Source organism: Mytilus trossulus, chromosome 11 (genome assembly GCF_036588685.1).
Source record: "Mytilus trossulus isolate FHL-02 chromosome 11, PNRI_Mtr1.1.1.hap1, whole genome shotgun sequence".
Taxonomy (NCBI): domain Eukaryota; kingdom Metazoa; phylum Mollusca; class Bivalvia; order Mytilida; family Mytilidae; genus Mytilus; species Mytilus trossulus.
The window spans coordinates 50,666,643-50,688,930 of NC_086383.1; the positions used below are offsets into that span (position 1 = coordinate 50,666,643).

A 22,288-nucleotide genomic window follows, 5' to 3' on the forward strand; every position below is an offset into this window, starting at 1 on the left:
AAATTACAATCATTTTAAGTTGTAAATTGATACTGGCTACAAACTTTACAAACAGTCAGAAGTTTTTTGGGGTATTACATAATAACTTCAAGTAGTTCCTTATATGAACCAACTTATAATTACATGTACTGTATTACCTTTAAGCCGTCTCTCTTCCCCCTTCCAATGTATCCTAGTATTTACATCCAAACATGCATGTCAACCTTGTTAGAGTCACTTGACAATACAACAAATGAGATTTTCAATTTTTCTTTATCTCAAAAAAAGTTCAATATTGAACAAACTGTCAAATATTATAAATATTTCTAGCATAAATCTACAATCTTTTTCAAATTTCTGTTTTACATATATAAGTACATTTATTGTTAACATGTAACAGATGGGTCAATCTGTCTCCTAGCTTTGTGGTAAAACTCAAACAATGTACAAGGTTAAAAATAAGTGAGTTATACATTGAAAGCAATAAGTAAAAAAAAAATTCAAGGCATTCTTTCAATTAAATTTCTTGTAACAAATTGATATACTAATTCAACATGGGTAAATGAATAGTCATGCAGCTGGCCAATAGTAGATCAACCAAACTGTCATTTACAATGAACCTGAAACTTAAACACTTTTACAGCGGATTCCATTAAGTGTGTAGCCAAAGGTAATATCTTTAGTTAGCTTGCTTGTTAGCTGAACCATGATGTCAATGTTAGGTTAGGTAAACTACCCTACTGTAGAAATAGACTAGTCCGACAGAAAACCAAATCGATCTGTCTGTTGGACTATTAGCTACTTCGAAAGGAGGGTAGTATACCTGACCAAATAATGGCTTCTTGGTTCGGCTAACAAGTAAGCTAACCAAAGATATTACCTTTCGCTACACACTCAATGAAATCTGCTGTAAGACTTTAACATGGTTCATTGTGACAAAGACACAGCTTTACATCTGCTGTGAAAGCTGAAGAATATATATATGGCATAATTTTTTCTTTGTCTACAAAGTTTCTTATAAATGGTGGAAAAATAAGTCATTAAAAGTTTATGACAATTGCAGAAGCCAGCATCCCTTACTTCTTACAAATTATATTTTACAGAGGCGAAATTTAGGGGGGGGGGGGGGGTGACTGGAGGAGGTCTACTCTTATCTAGGTCTATTGACCGCGCATTGGTTATAAGGTTAAAAGTAGGTCAACTAATTCAAAACTAATTTAAACCTCTTATATGATTTTTTTAAGAATTTAAGTAGTCCCTGACTGTAAATACATCTAATAAACTCATCACTAATACCAGGATTAAAATTTGGTATGTCAGATGTGTTTTTTGTCTCAACAAGACTCGCTATTTCAATTCTCGATTCAAATGGTCTTGGAAAGCAACCAGAACAAAAATCATTTGTACGTACTTCATTTATAACTTATATATACAACACGCCATATATGTACAAGAATAATTTCCGAAGGACATCTAGAAACATGCAAAGAAAACTTTCATTTTCTATAAAATTGTCTTAATACCAAAATTCATAATTTGCGACGCACTCAGGCCAGCAACAAATAAAATAAAATAATTCATTCTATTTATACAATACCACATGTACTATTTATTGGATGTAAATATCGGTTTGTTGATCATGACCAACTTTTAAAGGCAAGATTAATGACCAAAAGGTCAGGATCAAATAAATTGGAAAATAACATTGAAATATATGAGGACTAAGTTTAACCTAGCAAGATAGCATTATTGAGGATAACTTTCAACAATGCAACAACAAAAAAAAGATGTTGTACAGGTTTATTTCATCGAAATAAAATTATGAGGGGTGGGTGATCTACGAATCATTGCTCAACCCATATGTAGATAATGCAAATATAAAGTTCATATTCCTCTACGTAAAATAAAAAAATATTTCAATCAAAAGTGCATGAAGTTTGTGAAAATTTCATTAAAAGACCCTTCCTAAACTAAGCTTTAAAGAGCTAGACTCATGATTATAAAATGTCTTGCAAAGTCCATGTTTTGCAAAGGGAAACCACAAAATAAAACAGGATAAAACAGAATGGCATTTAGTTACTAAACATGGTCTTAAAGACAACATCAAAAGTTCAATGAAGGATAAAAAACTTAATTCATATAGTTTTTTCACTGACCCCCCTACCCCCCTCTTAACTTAATTTAGGAAAAATAGATTGACCAATAAAAAATATGTAAAATCGATGTCAATTTATACAAAACTTCCAGTAATTTGATCCCCTCCTTCCCCAAATTATTTGAATTAAGTTTTTTATCCTTCATTGATTTTTTTTTCTCGTCCTTTAGTTTACCTATAAATTGTGGATATACTAATAAAAGTATGAAGAAAAAAAATATGACTGAGGTTCAATGTGGTCACATTACCAAACTGTTGCCAAACTGAAAAATTATTTAGAATGTTTATATATTTTATTAAACGACAGACATTTTCACTATAAAATGAAGCTGAGACAATAACATGATTGTTGTATGCCTTTATATCTTTTTTTCATTCTTTCATTAGCATGTCCAATCTATTTCATCTTGACCATGTGATCCTTAATCTTGTGGATTATACAGATGTCAAGTGACCACATAAACTCTGGATCAAGTGACCACATAGCCTATGGGTCAAGTGACCACATAAAGCTACTCCGTCAAAGACCAAACAAGGCACAATTTTACAACTGATGTGTGCACTAACAAAACAAAACAAGAACAAAATTTGCATTGTGATTTTTTAGAAAGCTTATTGTTCCACATAACTCAGACAAAGAAATACTGATAACACACACATGTGTATAAACTTTTCATATCTAACCTTAATAGAAACGATTTACATCTGTTGAATGAAAGGTCACTTAATAAAAATTTAAAAACTTGCAAAAAAAAAAATGACTAGAGTGCATTTTTTTACAAATTAAAATGAAATCAAGTCAAATTTACACAAACCTGTAAAATTTCATAATTTCTTTCTCCAGTTATGAATTTTATCATGTTTAAGGCGATGCAACATGTGTGATTCTATATTTAGACATTATTTCCTTTGTAAATTCCGGCAATCCTATCAAGGCTATTCAAACGTAAAATCTAAGTTATGTGTGGAAAATTATGTAAAACATTTACATTTCAATGCATTCGTTAGTATGGCTTAATTCTAAAATCTACAAATTTCCAGCAGTTATTCATGAAAATAGTTTGTTTTGAAATGTTTTACATAGATCAGTATTTTTTTTTAGCAATACAAAGACTTGGTGTATAGAATTTATAAAACCAAACTAATGGAGCAAACAGCCTGTCTAAATTTAAAACACAAATGCTTTCCTTTTTATACATTACATGTAGTACATGATTTACCATAACTTGTGACCATATTATGCAGTTAGTGCAAATTGTAATTATCTAAATTCAGGTAAAAAAAAATAGTGTACTGTAATATCAACAGCCCCCAAAAATTGTTTGATTTGCCTTAAATATAAAGGTTACTAAGTTACTTAACATATTTTATCAATGGGCATTTCCTTATACAGTCAAATCTGTGTTTACTGAAACTTAAAATAAAATTATAAAAAAATATCCAATTATGTTTATTTACAAAATTCATTTTCAAGGAAACACCTGTTCAAAATCAATAAAACATGTTTAGATCAATATACATATTTTTCTCTCAGTAAGTCTTAGTTGATTTATATTTGAATCCAGTGGCAAATATTTCATGCATATTGAAGACTTAAACAAACTATCAATCTATACAATAGCCTGGGAGAATATAAATAAATGTATAATAATGAACTTTCCTTTTTGAATTTTCCTCGGGGTTCAGTATTTTTGTGATTTTACTTTTAAAATATTTTCTGTAAAGCATTTCAGATTGGTTGTCTTATACCTTCAGTTCAAAAAGGTTAAACAATATTTTTTGACAGTTTTTTTTATTACACATCTAAAAAATTCCTGTATACAATTTTTTTAACTTTCCAAAATAGGAATTAAATTTTAATAGTTGTTTTAATGCTTTTATCAAGGTTCAGTTAAAAATTATAAACTTTAAAATATGGTTGTATTTTTTTCAATTCAACATCATCCAGGAAGTGACACCTGAGTGACTACAAATGGTATATCCAATTACCCAACCTTCACCTGGTTTTGTAACTTCCTCATTACCTGGATATGTTAAGGAATTCATTGAAGCACATCTTTTATGGTTAATAGGGATTGTATATATACAGTACAGGTGCTCTTAGCACACTAAAATCTTATAACTTAGAATTATCGTCAATTAAACTGAAATGTTCATAATCTTCAAGTATTTTTCTCCAAAAGTTTTTGTGAAATAGATTGGAAAAGCCAGAAACTGAAGATACTAAATAAAACATTACTAAACTTTAGTCTTGGTCTAATATTGAAGTATAAAAGGTCATTTGTGGAATAATTTTTCTAACATATAATCAACATTTTTTCCCCTTTTATAAACTTAATTTACAGACTTAATTTTATTTTATAGAAAACAACTATTTTACCAGAAAATTTAAAACTTTAAAACTTCATACCTGGCTGCAAACATAAGTATTTTTAACAACAGAAAATAAAACAAGTTGTTTTAATCCAGTAAGATTATGGCCTAGATATATCTGAAGTCATAAATAATGATTTTGTATATTTCATGATCACTTAAAATGGACAAAATTTCCCCCACCATAATAGTTCATATAAATTTATACGAAAGCTATACATTAAAACTCCTATCTGAAAAGTCACAAAAAGGTCTATGTTTAAAGTAGCACAAAACTTGTCATGGTCGATGCTTAAAAATATTTTTCAAGGTTTGTGACTTCTGAATGTGACAGTGACAGCAAGAAAAACAACCCTGTTCCTGACCTTGCAAGGGCTGTATAGCCAGTCAAGGTCATTAAAAACATCCATCATCATCACCTGTTCTCATAATCGCTGAAAATGGTAAGAAACCACAGGCACTTCTCTCACAAATCCCTATAAACCTCTTATTAAGGTCTATAGGGAAAAACAAATTCTCTAATTATTGTACTATTTATACATTTTCTGAGCGGTGTGAGAAAAATATTTCTCCTCACTAGTGGAAAATCTGTTCTCGGCAAATGATTAGTCGAAATTTAATTATGACGTCTAAATGTTTTGTTTTCTACTGAATTTTCCTATTGTCATGTCATGAAAAAAGGCATGCCTAATGACGTCGCATATAGAGAAAACAAGTTTCTGAAAATCTTTTAAAAAGCATTAGAGAAACAGATTCTGACACTATAACTCATGAATTATGATATTTCTCCACTCTCGACAATTAAATTTCATTATTTAAAGAGCTCGGCAAGCCTCACGCTTTAAATTTAACAGTCTTGAGTGGAGAAATTTCGTAATACACTTGTTGCAGTGTAAGAATCTTTATTTCTGAGACAAGTGTCTGTGTGAGAAACAACTCTTGCAGCTAAAAACAGAAAAAGACTTTGACATTTACAGGATGGCTGACCTGTGGTCACCCTCAACTATAAAGAGCAGTCAGACCTGGCCAATATTGGAATATTGTTACAAATGAAAACATTGATTATTCTACAATGAAACATTAATATAATAAACAATATATCCATCTATGGACTATTCCTTACAATCAAATGGAGGAATGAACGAATTTTAATCATGAACAGCAGATGTAATATTATCCTTGTGATATTTCTTTTAAGGTTTAATTTTCATCCATGGATACCTCTTTATGATATCTTTCAATCTTGAAGCCTCTTTTCTAAAAAAATCTTTAAATAGCAAACAAGAATGTGTCCATAGTACACAGATAACCCACCACACTGTCATTTCTATGTTCAGTAGACCCTAAGATTGCAGTCAAAACTTTCAATTTGGCATTAGAATAAGAAAGATCATATCAAATGAAACATGTGTTCTAAGTTTCAAATTGATTGGACTTCAACTTAACCAAAGAGGTCTGCACTTTAGCGCATGATACGCCCGTTGCTCTTTTAACTTAAAATTTATTCTTTAAATGTTTTGTCCCAAAATTGGAAAATCCCCCCTTTTTTAAGCAGAAAAATTCATAACACGGAAAAGGAAAATTTGAAATTTATAAAAATTAAAAAGGAGCTTACATCAATAGATATAAACAATTACCAAAGTTTCATTGACATTGGTGAAAGCCTTTTTGAGTTATTGTCCGAAGTGTTAAAAATCCCCCTTTTTTTAATGTAAAAAGCCCCATAAATCCAAAACTTAAAATCTGAACTTAAAAACAAAACAAAAGGGAGCTTACGTCAATAGATATAGTATAAACAATTCACTTAAGTTTCATGGACATTGGTGAAAGTGTTTTTGAGTTATTGTCCGAAGTGTGGACGACGGACGGATGGACGGACGGACAACGGTATACCATAATACATCCGTCTAAAAGACGGGCTTATAAAAACTGTCTCGACCAAAAACTCTAAGCTGAAGCGGAACAAAAGAACAGATGAATGGAAACACAGACCAAAAAACATAATGCCAAAGTTGGGCATAAAAATAAACTCTACAAAAGCATTTAAAAATTTGGATTGAAAAAAATAACTGTTAAGTTTAATATGAAGTTTGAAGGAACCTCTTTACACATATCTATATATTACAATTGGTCATGGAAATTATCTGTATCTTATTCCCTACCTGTCCTAAAAGGTGTATTCTTAATCAGTTTTTCAGATAAGAACTATTAAACACCCAGATTATGATCATTCCTATGTTTTCAAGGTTAATACAATCAGATCAGTAAACTATATCTACATTCTGAAATATGTATATTAGATCTCTTATAAAAAAAAATATAATTGCAAGCACTATTAGTGGAGGCAATAACAACCTGAAATGTAAAATACCTTTTCTGGTCATTTCGTCTTTTAACAATGTATCATTTGTCTAGCACTGAAATTGCTATAACAATTTGAGGAAAATGCTCCAATTACATAGAAATTAAGCTAACCAGAATGACAAAGATCTGTTAGACCTTTTTCTACCTACATGCTGTGGAAATATGTATTGACTTTGGTGTTCTGACATTATTTTTTTTAATTTACAAGCAATTAGAGGAGGCTAGCTTGTAACCTGAAAGGCTCAATACCTTATTTTAATTGGTCATTTTGTCATTACATAGTATCATTTGTCAAACATGGAAAATTGCAATTTAAGGAAAAATGCTTCATTTACATAGGAATTAAGCTAATCAACATGATAAAGACCTGTTAGACAGTTTACTACCTACCAGCTGAGGGTATATAAATATCAATTCCTGAGAGACTAAATACCTTTTTTTTTTACGTAGTCGGTAAAGTTTCGGTTTGTACCCTTTGAACTTAAGGCAGTTAACTATGGCAACAGAATACGCATGATCGAAAATCCTTTCTGTGATTGGACAAAATGCTGTCATGGTGGGTGATTTGGTTGTGTTTGAAAAAACGTCTCGTTAATTATGTCGTGATGGAAAGCAAGTGAAAAACTATAAATATTTGAACTAGATCTTACAAAGATTTATACTTTTATTAAAATAATTGTTTCTCCAATAGCTCTTAATTTTGCATCCATGACAGCTGTTTATTCGAGACAATTATATAATTTTCAATGTAAACTTTGTTGTACGAACGTACATGACTTTTAGAACGCACCTACGCATGTGTGATTTCTGCGGGGTTTTGGTGAATGTAAACAGAAAGATACCGGGACCGAGAATACTGAACACAAACAGAGAAAACATTATTTAAATGATAAATCAAAATAATAGTTTTAAACATATACTCAAATTTAATATATATAAATACGTCGGATATCTTTTTTAAAGATAGTTTTTGTTTTTCATTTGGTCATTTAACTTGGTTATTACATAGTATCATTTGTCCATTTGTCCAACATTGAAAATTGCAATTTAGGGAAAAAACTCTACATTTACAAAAGAATCAAGCTTATCAACATGACAAAGAGCTGTTATACATTGTTTTACCTACCAAATGAGGAGAAATATATATATTGGTGTTCTAACATTTTTTTTTAATTTGCAAGCAATCAGAGCAGGCCTTTAACCTAAAAGACTCCTATCAAACATTATTTATCATTTAATGTCCAACATGGAAAATTGCAATTTAAGGAAAAACGCTTTATTTACCATGATTATATAGGAATTAAGCTAATCAGAAGACAAAGATATGCCAGAAAATTTTCTACCTACCAGTTGAGGGTATATATACATCAATTTCTGAAAGACTCAATACTATTTTCTACCTACCAGTTGAGGGTATATATATATCAATTTCTGACAGACTCAATACTTTTTTCTACCTACCGGTTGAGGGTAAATGTATATACATATCAATTTATGAAAGACTCAATATCTTTTTTTTCTCACTGGGTCATTTAATTTGGTCTTTACATCATTGTACATAGTTACATTTCTCTAACATGGAAAATTGCAATTTAAGGGAAAATAGTCAATTTACATAGGAATTAAGCTAATCAGAATAACAAAGAGTATAAGACAATTTTCTCCTACCTGCTGAGGGAATATATATTGACTTGTCAGTTTGTTAAGCTTCTTTAATTCTGATGGTGTTACATCGTAATGAGCTGCGATACTGGAAAGTGTGTCTGTGGCCTTCACCTACAAAACAATGTTCGTGAGATAAATTTTTATAACAAAAACATTTATTAAGAACCCATGCAATATTTTAATTCATTGAAATTCTATAAAAAAAACTTTGGTTTTAATCACATATATATACATTGTAAAATCTTATGATGTAAACTTAACTGAGTTTGTGTTTTAGTTTATTATCCTAATTCACATATTTCTAGATAGGGGCATATAAATAATTCCCATACACTGACAGTTTCAGTTTAACAACATAAATGCATTTTTGGCTATTACTATTTTGAGTCCACTAAGCTTTTTAGTTGAATAACATGTATGTAACTGAAAAACATGTATGTTTTATTTTAATAACTATTTCCAGTACACTTATGCAAACAGATTACCATACTATTACATAATAAATAAATGTATTGGACTTTTTAATCTGGAACTGTGAATTTGTCAATAACAGGTCATATAATAAGGAGATTATAATACATTCAAACTGTCTGAGAATTATTATATCATAATATGACTAACTTTCCCATGTTTAAACCAACCACATACTTTATGATTTGATTTGATTTTATGGGTTATTTCTTGACGGCCAGTTTTTATTGGTGGAAGAAGCAGGAAATCCCAGAGAAAACCACCAACCTTCGATAAGAAAACTGACAATACTAGTTAATAAAGATTGGTGTCGAGTGCATGATGATACTCTGCACGAGCAGGATGTGAACTCACAACCCTCAGTGATGACTGGCTAGTGAATACAGTAGTAACTACTAAAACCACTCTGCCACCCCTCACATACTTTATGTGCCTGTCTTAAACAGAGTGATATGTTAGATACAAAACACTATCTTTTGAGATATAAATAAGACTAACTATTTGTTGATAATTGGCCTTGTGGTGGAAAGCAACAGCTAAACAGATATGGGACAAAATTTTAGTTTTCCACCATTTGACAAAATTGTGGCCTGTTTCACCAAAATGGAAAAAAAAAATGCCACAAAAATGTTCTTCTCATCTTCCCTATCATTTTTCTATCAATACAATTTTATTATCCTGATTATTTATAAACAGATACCCTTTTACATCTGATTGGGTTCACTTCAATATTTAATTGATAGGAGGTGGTGTTGCTTGAGTTCTCAGACACCCCATCCTTCTTGTAAAATGTTAATCTACAGCAAGACTTTCAGCTTAAAGAAATTACGAGGCTTTTCATATATAACAAGTAAATGAGGACTTTATTGACCTCATCATATATTTCTGTTAGTTTTCCTCACCTATTCACACATTTTCAAGCTGAAAATATTACCTATCATAAGTTAGCGGCATGCCCAATCTGGCAGTGTACAAACGCAGTATGATATAGTGATGAGTGCTATGTATTAATGAGTGTAGCCTTTTGTAGGACATTGTAGGTGACACAACATTTCTTACAGTTCCTTAGGGAGTCAATGAAGACAGATGATTTTGTTTTGGATAGACAATTAGGCTTCAACTTGCAAAGTAATCAAAAAGTGGTGGTCTGAAGGTTTTTACCCCCATAATGTTACCAAGGATCGACACAAGGTCGGTATTGACGAGAAGATTTTCATTAAGAACCACCAGGAAAAAACAGATTTCAAGAACTTTGGGGTTGGCAACAAAAAACTAGAAAATAATAAACATGTTGATAAATGAGACTCTACCAAAATTCAAACTCTGTGTTTTCTGGTAATAAGCATTTTGTATAAGTTTCATAACATTTGGTTGAATCAAACTAAATTTAGAGAAAGGAAACCAACTTTGGGACGTACGTACAGATAAGGGTAAAACTGAATGCCCCCTCCCCTACCACAGGGGCATTAATACCAATTTTTACTAACATCATACACAAATGTTCCATCTGGCTGAACCTTCTTCTTAGAACCAAGACTGCCAGCCCTTTCTAACTTAACAGGAGCATATGATTGGTCAGGGGGTGATTCCTTCTTACTGGTATCTGCCTGCAAATTGGATTCATCTTGAAGGAACCAGTTGCTAGATATCTTTCCAGGAACTAGATAAAAAAAAGTTAACATATTTATGATTGCCAATTTGTGAAATTAAAAGCAAGAAATTCGAATGTTCAACAAATTACAATTTTTTTTTTACGGCTTTGTATATATACACTGCTTGCATTGACAAAACCATGAAATCAAAAATCCATGGAGATGCAAGTTTTCCACTATTCATGAAAATAAATGAATTCACAGTATGACATAAATGTTCTTTGGCTAAAAAAAAAGTATGTGTGTTTACTGTACCCTTGCCTCGCCTATTTATATCCCCTACCCTAATTTTTTTTGCCATTTTTGATTAAGCACTGTTAAAGTCATAATGTTGCTCCCAAAGAAACAATTTAAAAGAAAAAAAATATAACCCTACCTACATGTACCTTAGTAACCTATAGATGCTGGTTTTTTTCAGCATGTGACAGTTAACAAAAATACTTTTTTGTTTGGCCTTACTGTCCTTCAATTCCTTGTATTATGACATCATTTTATAAAAGCAACTATATATTTATGCAAAGAGGCATCTACGAGGGTACAATTAGTTGAAAGTTATAGCCAATATGCTTCAAAATACATTTTTTTTGTAACTTACCTAAATAGTGTTAAGATTTTACTTACAAAAATATCATGTACAGAGATGGTGGAAAAGACTTAAATTTTGTCATAGATATAGAAAGATGTGGTGTGAGTGCCAATGAGACAACTCTCCATCCAAATAACAATTTAAAAAAAAGTAAACTATTATAGGCTAATGCCTTCAACACGGAGCCTTGGCTCACACCGAACAACAAGCTATAATAGGTCCCCAAAATTTTTATATGCAACCAGCTTCATTACAAATTTAATTCTATACATGTATCATATCTATTACAAATGCATTTATATACAATTATTGTTGTTTAAAAAAAGGGAATGAGTGCAAGGAGGATGTCCTAGGGAAATATAAAAATGGTAAAAAAAAATCTGAAGCACTTAAACTGCATGCATAACTTACTCATATCAATAAATACAAACTTACATAATTGCATGTATTACAAGACTATTATGCATAATAGATCTGATCATCATATATTACATTCAATTCTGAAATTCTACTTGAACCAATTTTTTCCAAGAGACTTGATTACCTGTTATGGAGCAAACATTATCTGTTTATCACCTTATACTTACAGTTAATAAGTTATCAATTACATTATCAAAACATCAAAATGTTCATCTCTAACTTTAAAAGTACTTCCTTCATAATAATGTAAGTCTACACAGCTACTTTTGCATAGGTACTATTTCTGTGCTATTTCTGTACTAAAAATGTGTAGTACTGGAAGTTTACTTTAACATTCAGTACTATTTTGGTACTTTAAAATTATGGTAATATTTAGGTACCTGTATTTTACAGTACTTTATTTGTACTTTAAATTTAGGTACTACAGATTTTTGGTTACTATTGTTACATTTTCAGCATTATGAATGTTTTTTATTTCAAATCTCTTGACAATATGATTTTTAAACATGGAATATTGTATTATTTCTGTACAAAAATGTTTAGTACAAATCAAGTACTGTAAACTACAAGTACCTAAATATTACAATAAATTTAATGTAAAGAAATAGTACTAAATATTCAAAGTAAATTTCCAGTACAACATATTGTTAGAACAGAAATAGTACCTCTGAAAAAATAGCTGTGTCGTATAAAAAAAAGTTGTAATATCAATCTCTAAATCCCAATTTGGCAAAGCAAGATAGAGGTAAGGGTGGAATTTCACAGCACTATGTTTAAGGTTATTATATTAACTTAAAAAAGCTTTAGAGCCCAAATTCACTGTGTGACAAAGGTTAAAGGTTAAATCAAACTAAATTCTACCAGTCTTTGATGTTTTCTTTGTTTTATTAGATAATGATGCTTTCTCTCCTGTGTCTATCAGCGGTTCGATTTCCAATTCACCATCATGGACATACCATGTAGTAGTTGAAGACTTTCCTGAGGTCAAACATAATAAATATCAAATAGATTATCTCCCCTTTTATACCATGTGACCTGGAAGACTTTCCTGAGGTCAAACATTATATTTTTTTTTTATTATTTCCCCTTTTATACTATGTGACCTGGAAGACTTTCCTGAGGTCAAACATTATATTTTTTTTTTATTATTTCCCCTTTTATACTATGTGACCTAGAAGATTTTCCTGAGGTCAAATATTATTTATTTTTTTTATTATTTCCCCTTTTATACTATGTGACCTTGCAGACTTTGCTGAGGTCAAACATAATAAATATCATTGATTATCTCCCCTTTTATACCATGTGACCTGGAAGACTTTCATGAGGTCAAACATAATAAATATCAAATTGATGAACTCCCCTTTTATACTATGTGACTTGGAAGACTTTCCTGAGGTCAAACTTAATAAATATCAAATCAATTATCTCCCCTTAATTGAAATTCAAATTCACACATTTGTTACCTCTCATGGTGAGTTTCGGTACTAGTATATTTCTTATATATTAAAAAGTGTCAGGAACCAGTTGAAACCCTTATTTCAAGGGATGATTTTTTTGTCAACTTTTATAATTCAAAAGACATATTTACGTTTTCTATAAATCTCAAGATAGGGCCAAGACACACTAACCTGCATTATTAGGGTTGACTGGCAAATTCTCATCACTGTGTGAACTCTTTGTGAACCTGAAACAAAAATTGGAACACTTGGTTACAATGTTTAAATTCAAACCAGCAGACATATTCAGAATGAGAACTTGTTGATCATGTTTACCCAGTTTTTAACCTAAGATATATAGAAGCTCAGACTGAAGTCAGAAACAAAACACACTTAATATTTTGTACACTCAAATTTTCAAAAGTACATAAAGCATGTCAGGGCCTTTTATAGCCAACCACCGGTTTGGATTTTTCTCATTGTTGAAGCCTATTATAAACTTCATACATCCACTTTATTTGAACTTTGGTGGATAGTTGTCTCAGTGTCGTCATACCACATCTCTTTATCTTCATATTTCTTTTCGGAAAATCTAAATGAACTTTTGATGATGCTACTTTTTGAAAAATTGTTAACAAATATTGACCTCAGGTAGCAACATTTGCATCATTCAATGCCCCGAAACAAAATATAACCTAGTAAATTTATAGGGTACAACCTAAATATGTTATTTAGGTCAATATAACTGTGAATTCTGGTTTCCTATTTTAAGAAAGATAAATATATAATAACTGTACCTGCTACAGAAAATATTCATTGTGTCAAAGTTTCAATCGTCATACAAATATGATAATAACATGTGACATTTTGTATAAGAAAATAAATATGATCATTTCTCAATGCAATCTTATGTGACCAGATGTTACCACTGCTAACATCCAATTATGCAAGCTGTAGACATAGTTTAATTGTTTTACATATTTATAACATAAATACAAAAAAATCTATTTGAGAGCTTTTCAATATTGTATTTCCTCTTTTCCCCTGCATGAAGTTGAAAGAAGTTTTTTTTTTACATTCATACATTGTACCCTGCTGACTCAATACAACTGGTACATATATACATTGTATATATGTACACTTGATATATTACTACATAGTTTCATTACTTTTCGTGGCTTACCAAATTTTGTGGATTTTGTTAGTACAAGTGAACCAAGAATATAAAGTTCACAAATTACATTTTTCCTGTAGGTATTTCCATTTTACAATATTTATATATCAAAAGTCAAGTTCAATATTTTTCCATACCTCTTTTAACTTTTATCTTTGATAATTATTTACAAAAACACTTAATGGTCAGGAACCTACTTTTTGAACCCTGCAATAATTCCTTGGTAAATGTTTAATTATTAAAGAAGGTTTTCTTTCTCCTTAATATACATTTGTCAATGTAATTGTTGAAATTGTGAACTTTTTATATTGATGCAATAGTATATAATATTGATGCAATATAGTATTTAAAATTGATGCAATAGTATATAAAACAATGCAAAATAATCTAACACAAGCACTTATTTTAATGTAAGAGTTATCTCCCCAAATATCTCCATCATAACAAAAAACCAGATGCTCCGCAGGGCGTAGCTTTATACGACCGCAGAGGTTGAACCCTGAACGGTTGGGGCAAGTATGGACATAACATTCAAGCTGGATTCAGCTCTAAATTTGGATTGTGATTAAATAGTTGACACAGCATAGGTTTCTGACACAGAATGAATGTGTTCTAATGAAATTAAAATTTTTGTTTTCTCTTAGAGCAATTCACTATGCTGTTGAATATTATTCCTCTCAAAAAAATGTTTGAAGAAATTTTCTTTTTATTTATGATATTTCAAATGAGAAAATTGAACCCATTTTTTTTAATCACATCCCCCTTTCCCTTATTCCAAAACTAATCTCAATTAAAATTTCTAATGGAGTTTGCAACAATTACTACTCATTTAAATACATCATAAAATATTAAGATGCAAAAAAACTGCTTGTTATCACTGAATGGTAAAGATTATTTTTATTTATCAGTTGGTAGTAAAAAGTGAATATACATTGTATATTGTATATATAACAAAGATTTAAGTTGATTCTGGAAAAAGAAAGATAACTCCAAATAAAAAAAATTCTTACAATAAGATATTTCTTGCTTACTATTCTGGACAAAGAAAGATAACTCTAATTAAAAACAAAATTGCTATTTCACAATATTTTGCAATAAGATATTTCTTGCCATTGCGCAATACTGTGCAATTGAAAAGACTTGCTATTGCACAAAACTTAATATAATAATTTTAGATCCTGATTTGGACCAACTTGAAAACTGGGCCCATAATCAAAAATCTAAGTACATGTTTGGATTCAGCATATCAAAGAACCCCAAGATTTCAATTTTTGTTAAAATCAAACTAAGTTTAATTTTGGACCCTTTGGACTTTAATGTAGACCAATTTGAAAACAAGACCAAAAATGAGGAATCTACATACACAGTTAGATTTGGCATATCAAAGAACCCCATTTATTCAATTTTTGATGAAATCAAACAAAGTTTAATTTTGGACCCCGATTTGGACCAACTTGAAAACTAGGCCGATAATCAAGAATCTAAGTACATTTTTAGATTCAGCATATCAAAGAACCCAACCAATTAATTTTTTGTCAAAATCAAACGAAGTTTAATTTTGGACCCTTTGGACCTTAATGTAGACCAATTTGAAAACAGGACCAAAAGTTAAAAATCTACATACACAGTTAGATTCGGCATATCAAAGAACCCCAATTATTCAATTTTGATGAAATCAAACAAAGTTTAATTTTGGACCTTTTGGGCCCCCTATTCCTAAACTGTTGGAACCAAAACTCCCAAAATCATTACAAACCTTCCTTTTATGGTCATAAACCTTGTGTTTAAATTTCATAGATTTCTATTTACTTATACTAAAGTTATGGTGTGAAAACCAAGAAAATGTTTATTTGGGTCCCTTTTTGGCCCCTAATTCCTAAACTGTTGGGACCTAAACTCCCAAAATCAATACCAACCTTCCTTTTGTGGTCATAAACATTGTGTTTAAATTTCATTATTTTCTGTTTACTTAAACTAAAGTTATTGTGCGAAAACCAAGAATAATGCTTATTTGGGCCCTTTTTTGGCCCCTAATTCCTACACTGTTGAAACCAAAACTCCCAAAATCAATCCCAACCTTTCTTTTGTGGTCATAAACCTTGTGTCAAAATTTCATAGATTTCTATTAACTTAAACTAAAGTTATAGTGCGAAAACCAAGAAAATGCTTATTTGGGCCCTTTTTGGCCCCTAATTCCTAAAATGTTGGGACCAAAACTCCCAAAATCAATACCAACCTTCCTTTTGTGGTCATAAACCTTGTGATAAAATTTTATAGATTTATATTCACTTTTACTTAAGTTAGAGTGCGAAAACTAAAAGTATTCGGACGACGAAGACGACGATGACGTCGACGACGACGCCAACGTGATAGCAATATACGACGAAATTTTTTTCAAAATTTGCGGTCGTATAAAAACTGACAAAATGTTTCACCAAGCAATCAACATGATCAACAATGATAGGAATGACTTTGGGATAATGATCATCTATTTCTCACCTCTCAACATTTTTTGTGGAGAAGACAAAATTGTTCATGTTATCTAAAATACACAGCCTGTTATTATGTTACAAAAGTTCAAGGTCATTTAATAAATAAAACAGGATCAATCAAAAAGCCATTCAACCACTTACACAAATTAATTTATTTAGTAGAGATCTGATTCTTCTCTATTTTACATTATTGAATCTGACCGCTGTGACAATATTGGGAACATCAGAGATTATGCGATGAAAAAATGCAATTATAGATGTACTCTTATCAATTCCCAGGAATATATTCAGCTTTCAATAATGCAATACCGGACGGAATTTATCGTTTTTATTTCTTCAATACAATATAGCAGGATAACATTAGATCATGCATTAGTCTTTTTTCATTCAGACAATGTTTTCCAGGAAGAAGAATAACAAATGAACTCAGAGGATTTCCCTGATTATTGTAAAATAACAGACAGACTGATTGATTAATGGATGTGTGTCTGGATAAGAACACTTTCGGCTCCAAGTTTACTTCAATTTAATTTCATTGAAATGTAGAAAATTTCCATAATTTGTTTGAGATGTTCAACAGTTCATTATCCTTAATTCAATTTGTTGACTGCATAAAAGGTTAATTTTTCAAATATGTCAACTCAAAAATTATCACAATAGAAAATTTATAAATTTCAAGTTTTTACAATCAGAAATATAACATGAATAATGTCATTGCAAGGTGGAATATACAAAAATTCTATAAAATATGACAGTAGGACAAGAGAATTTTCTTCATGATGAAAATTTTCCATTTTCATTATACATACACATGTATATAAAGTGGTCTAAAGAAATCTGACCGCTGTGACATTAGATTGAGAACTTCAGAGATTACACCAAGAAAATATGCAATTATAGATGTACTCTTATCTATTCCCAGCTTTCAATAATATAATACCAAACAGAATTTTTCGTTTTTATTTCTACAATACAATATATTCATGATATTATAGGTGGATAATATCTGATCATGCATTAGTCTTTTTTATTCAGACAATGTTTCCCAGGAAAAAGAATAACAAATGAACTCAGAGGACTTCCCTGATTATTGAACAATAACAGACAGATGGATTGAGTCATGGATGTTTGTCTGGATAAGCAGACTTTCGGCTCCAAGTTTACTTCAATTTAATTTCATTGAAATGTAAAAACTTTCGATAATTTGTTTGAGATGTTCAACAGTTAATTTCCCTCAATTCAATTTATTGATTGCATAAAAGGTTCATTTTTCAAATTTGTCAACTAACAAATTATCACAATAAAAAATTTAAAAATTTCAAGTTTTTAGAATTGGAAATATAACATGTATAATGTCATTGTAAGGTGAAATATACAAGAATTCTATAAAATATGTATAGCACAAGAGAATTTTCTTCATGATGAAAAATTTCCATTTTCATAACTGGTCTAGAAGAGTCTGACCGCTGTGACAATATTGGGAATATCAGAGATTACGCCATGAAAATGCAATCATAGATGTACTCTTTAATATCAAATCCCAGCTTACAATAATACAATACCAAACAGAATTTATCGTATATATTTCTACAATACAATATAGCAGGATAACATTAGATCATGCGTTAGTCTTTTTATTCAGGCAATGTTTCCCAGGAAGAAGACAAACAAATGAACTCATTGGACTTCCTCGATTATTGTGCATTGTAATATAACAGACAGATGACTCATGGCTGTGTGTCTGGATAAAGGAGACTTTTGACTCCAATATAAAAAAGAAGATGTGGTATGATTGCCAATGAGACAACTATCAACAAAATACCAAAATGACACAGACATTAACAACTATAGGTCACCGTACGGCCTCCAATTTTATTATAATTTAATTCCATTCAAAAGTTTATTGCAATTCAATTCAATTACATTCAAATGTTTAAACTTTCGATAATTGGTTTGAGATGTTTTAAATCAATAAATTTCCATTAATTTTGTTAATGGCATAAACAGATCATTCATGAATTTATCATGTGTACATTTCAAAATTTAAAAAAAATCAACTTCTCCCAATGAAAAATTAATAATTACAAGTTCTTACAATGTGGAATAAATATAATGTTATTGCAAGGGGCATTATACAAAAATTCTATAAAAAAAAATTGGAAGAAAAGAGAATTTCTCTTCTTAAGATTTTTTCCCCATTTTGTAGAACTGCATGATATGGTCATTCAGGTTTTGACCCCTATCAATACTGACCATACTGACCCTCACAAATACATGATATACAGCTTTGTAAGTATCGGTATGATCTGTCAACAAGTTTTGATAGATGGCAAATCAAATTGTATAATTGTGTTAACATCCTTATAGAGCTATGGGCATTCACAGCTTATATTGGATTTTCTCTTGTACAAAATATATATGCCTTGAATGTTTTATACATGTATATGTATATGGCCATGCATGTGGCTTACAGTGGGTAACATTTTTCGTGTCAATCATCACTCCCAATGAATATATTTCTTTTTTAAGTGTTTATTTTTATGCATGAATTCATGAAAACATAAATATACTGACTGAGTAAAAAGTTTTGCAAGATATATTTCAATTAGGAAACTTTATCTTAAACATTTCCAAAATTGTTGAAATTGATTTTACAAAAGCTTTTGTAGAATAAAAATTGCAACTTTTTCAATTTTGTTTACTTTCTTTGCTACATTAATCTATTTATTGTCATGTGTAAAACTAAAATGTATTTGTTTGATAAAAAATTCAAAACATTTGCACTTAAACTTTTTTATAACTCAATATATATAAACCCTTAGAAATCTATTTCATTTTAAGGAAACATCTAATGTATTTTTAACCAAAAAGGAAGTAAAATTTCCACACCTTCATACAAAGCAATATAAACAAAGAAAGACAATAACATGATCAATAACTAATTTTTAACAAAGTACCATAACCTTCCGTAACCCTATATCTATACTGATTTAGTTTGGTCAACATTAAATAGCAATTTTCTCCGACCCATGGTTACTGTACATTTACACCACGAGAATGACTAGTATAAATGGCCTGTATCTTTAGATACCATTTACATCCAAACAAAGGAATCAATATTAATATGATCATGGCTACATGATTGATAAACTGTTATCCTGATGTATAGATCCGACCGAGATATTGTTCAATATTATTCTTAATAAGACCGACTTTAAATTCATTAGGTATAGATGTTCTGATGGTTCAGACGCATCCTTAACGAAATTACAATCTTCGTAAAACTTTTATTTGTTTCTGCAATGATCTCATACTGTTCAATAGGATCCTTGACAAAAATTTAACAACTTTATAAAACTTTTATTCATTTGGCAGATGTTGTACCACTCAATGACAGCATCCATAATAATATTTATCTTGAAAAAAAAACCACTTGATAAAGAAATTCAAAAATTTGTAAGATTTTACATTAGGGATATCAATTTTAAAGTACATTGTATCAATAAAACTTACTTTTGGCCTCTTTTATCTTTAGAATTATAATGAATCAGAATGTTCTGTTAAAAAAAGTTAATAAGCAACAACTTGACAATTAGTTCGCAAACTGAATAAAGTCCAAAGGACTAAATGTGGATTTACCATAATTATTCGTAGGATATCATTGTTCATGAATTTCTAGAGAAAAAGTGAAACACAAATTCCAATATCCCACAAGGATCAAATTTAATAGCAAATATATATGAGCACTTTCTGTACAAGCATCAAGTCTTAAATTCCAAGAAAATACTATTTTTCTCCCCGAAAATTTACCAATGATATATGATTTTAACAAGAATTGGTGTTTATGCAAAAATAAATGGTTTGCTGAAAAAAGATGAAACACCTGAATTCCAAAACTTGTTCAAATCTTCCACCATTTCATAATTTCTTAAATCTTATCAAGTTATTGAGAAGGATCATGTTTTCTAGTCCTCTTAGTGTAGAAAAGTCATTTGTGACGACATAAACTTGTTAAAATTGACTAATCCGACCTTACATAACAATTTCACACTTACATTTGTAGTTTAAATTTAAACTGAGTAACACCTTCCTGCAAAAAGATGTTCTTCAAGTATGAGATATTTGGTCAGACATCATGCGGACACCTGTCTGATTTATCCAAAATTTTACTGAAATGTTAGGCTAACAAAGAGATTTTTGCTTATCTGCTGCTAGTCCAGGCAGTCTTGAACACAGACAGGTTCTTAATTAAGTTTTTTTTCATCATAAAAAGTTTCTGTTTTGCAAAATTCAATTAAGGTTTTAGAAAGTTATTGATGTCTGAAAAATTTAACCCTGATTTTTTTTCTTCAAAATGTTGTCTTTTAGACATAAAAAAGCTACTGTCAAAGTTTCGTGAAATTGCATGAGGTTTTGACAAAGTTAAAGATGCCTGTAAAATGATAATCTTACAATTATTTAAATATGTGTATTTACTCAAAACAAGAATGTGTCCACAGTACACGGATGCCCCACTCGCACTTTCATTTTATATGTTTAGTGGACCGTGAAATTGGAATAAATTCTCTAATTTGGCATAAAAATTAGAATGATCTTATCAAAGGGAACATGTATACTAAGTTTCAAGTTGATTTGACTTCTACTTCATCAAAAACTACCTTGACCAAAAACTTTAACCTGAACTTCGCACTATCATTTTCTTTGTTCAGTGGACCATGAAGTTGGGTTCAAAACTATAATTTGGCATAAAATTAGAAAGATCATATCATAGGGTACATGTACATGTATACTAAGTTTCAAGTTGATTGGACTTCAACTTCATCAAAAACTACCTTGACCAAAAACTTTAACCTGAAGTGGGACAGACGGACGCACAGACCAGAAAACATACATTGTACATGTAATGCCCCTCTACTATCGTAGGTGGGGAATAAAAATCCTAATTAGTTGAATATGAGAAAAAAAAACTTTTTTGTTATAATTCTACAATGAAATGTACAACCTGACACTACAAAAGATGCTACAACCAGCAATTAAAAGTCTCATAATCTACTATAAAACACTGTGTGCATGAACTGCAGATGTACATGTATAAATTTTCTGTATTGGTAGGGACTTTGCATTTGAATTGATATGCGACATATATGCCTGTATAAGTTTAAATCTGCTTGTAGAAGAATGTCATGATAACCTCTGACATTACTCTCAAATCCTGTTATATTGGTAAGTATATATTTTACCAAATTAATGAATGTCTTATAAAAGTAAGAAGACAAGGTATGAGAGCCAATGAGACAACTCTACTCAAGACTGGAATTAACAACTACAGTGTAGGTCTTACCTGTTTCCTAATAACTTCTTAATCGTTCTGTCTTTAAATGACTGCTTTTCTGTTGCCATGGTTACAAAGGTGAAAGGTCATCAACAGAGTTGTCAATCAGCATGGTGTCTGTAAAACAATCATTTTTATTCAAAATAACAATTTTAACAATTCATATTTTTATGGTTTTTATGAAGGGAT

The 22,288-nt window shown here is 30.4% G+C and overlaps 1 protein-coding gene across 1 annotated transcript in view; it reads right to left on the reverse strand.

The window, feature by feature from the left end:
• Positions 1–22,288, reverse strand: part of LOC134690133 (oxidation resistance protein 1-like) — a 54,327-nt gene that overhangs the window by 28,300 nt on the left and 3,739 nt on the right. Inside the window, exons 2-6 of the mRNA XM_063550106.1 lie at positions 22,109–22,216; positions 13,294–13,349; positions 12,527–12,643; positions 10,495–10,667; positions 8,540–8,647 (exon numbers count right to left, since the gene is read on the reverse strand). Of these exons, the coding sequence (XP_063406176.1) occupies positions 8,540–8,647; positions 10,495–10,667; positions 12,527–12,643; positions 13,294–13,349; positions 22,109–22,167 (513 nt within the window). The 5' untranslated portion in view covers positions 22,168–22,216. The remainder of the gene's footprint in view (positions 1–8,539; positions 8,648–10,494; positions 10,668–12,526; positions 12,644–13,293; positions 13,350–22,108; positions 22,217–22,288) is intronic.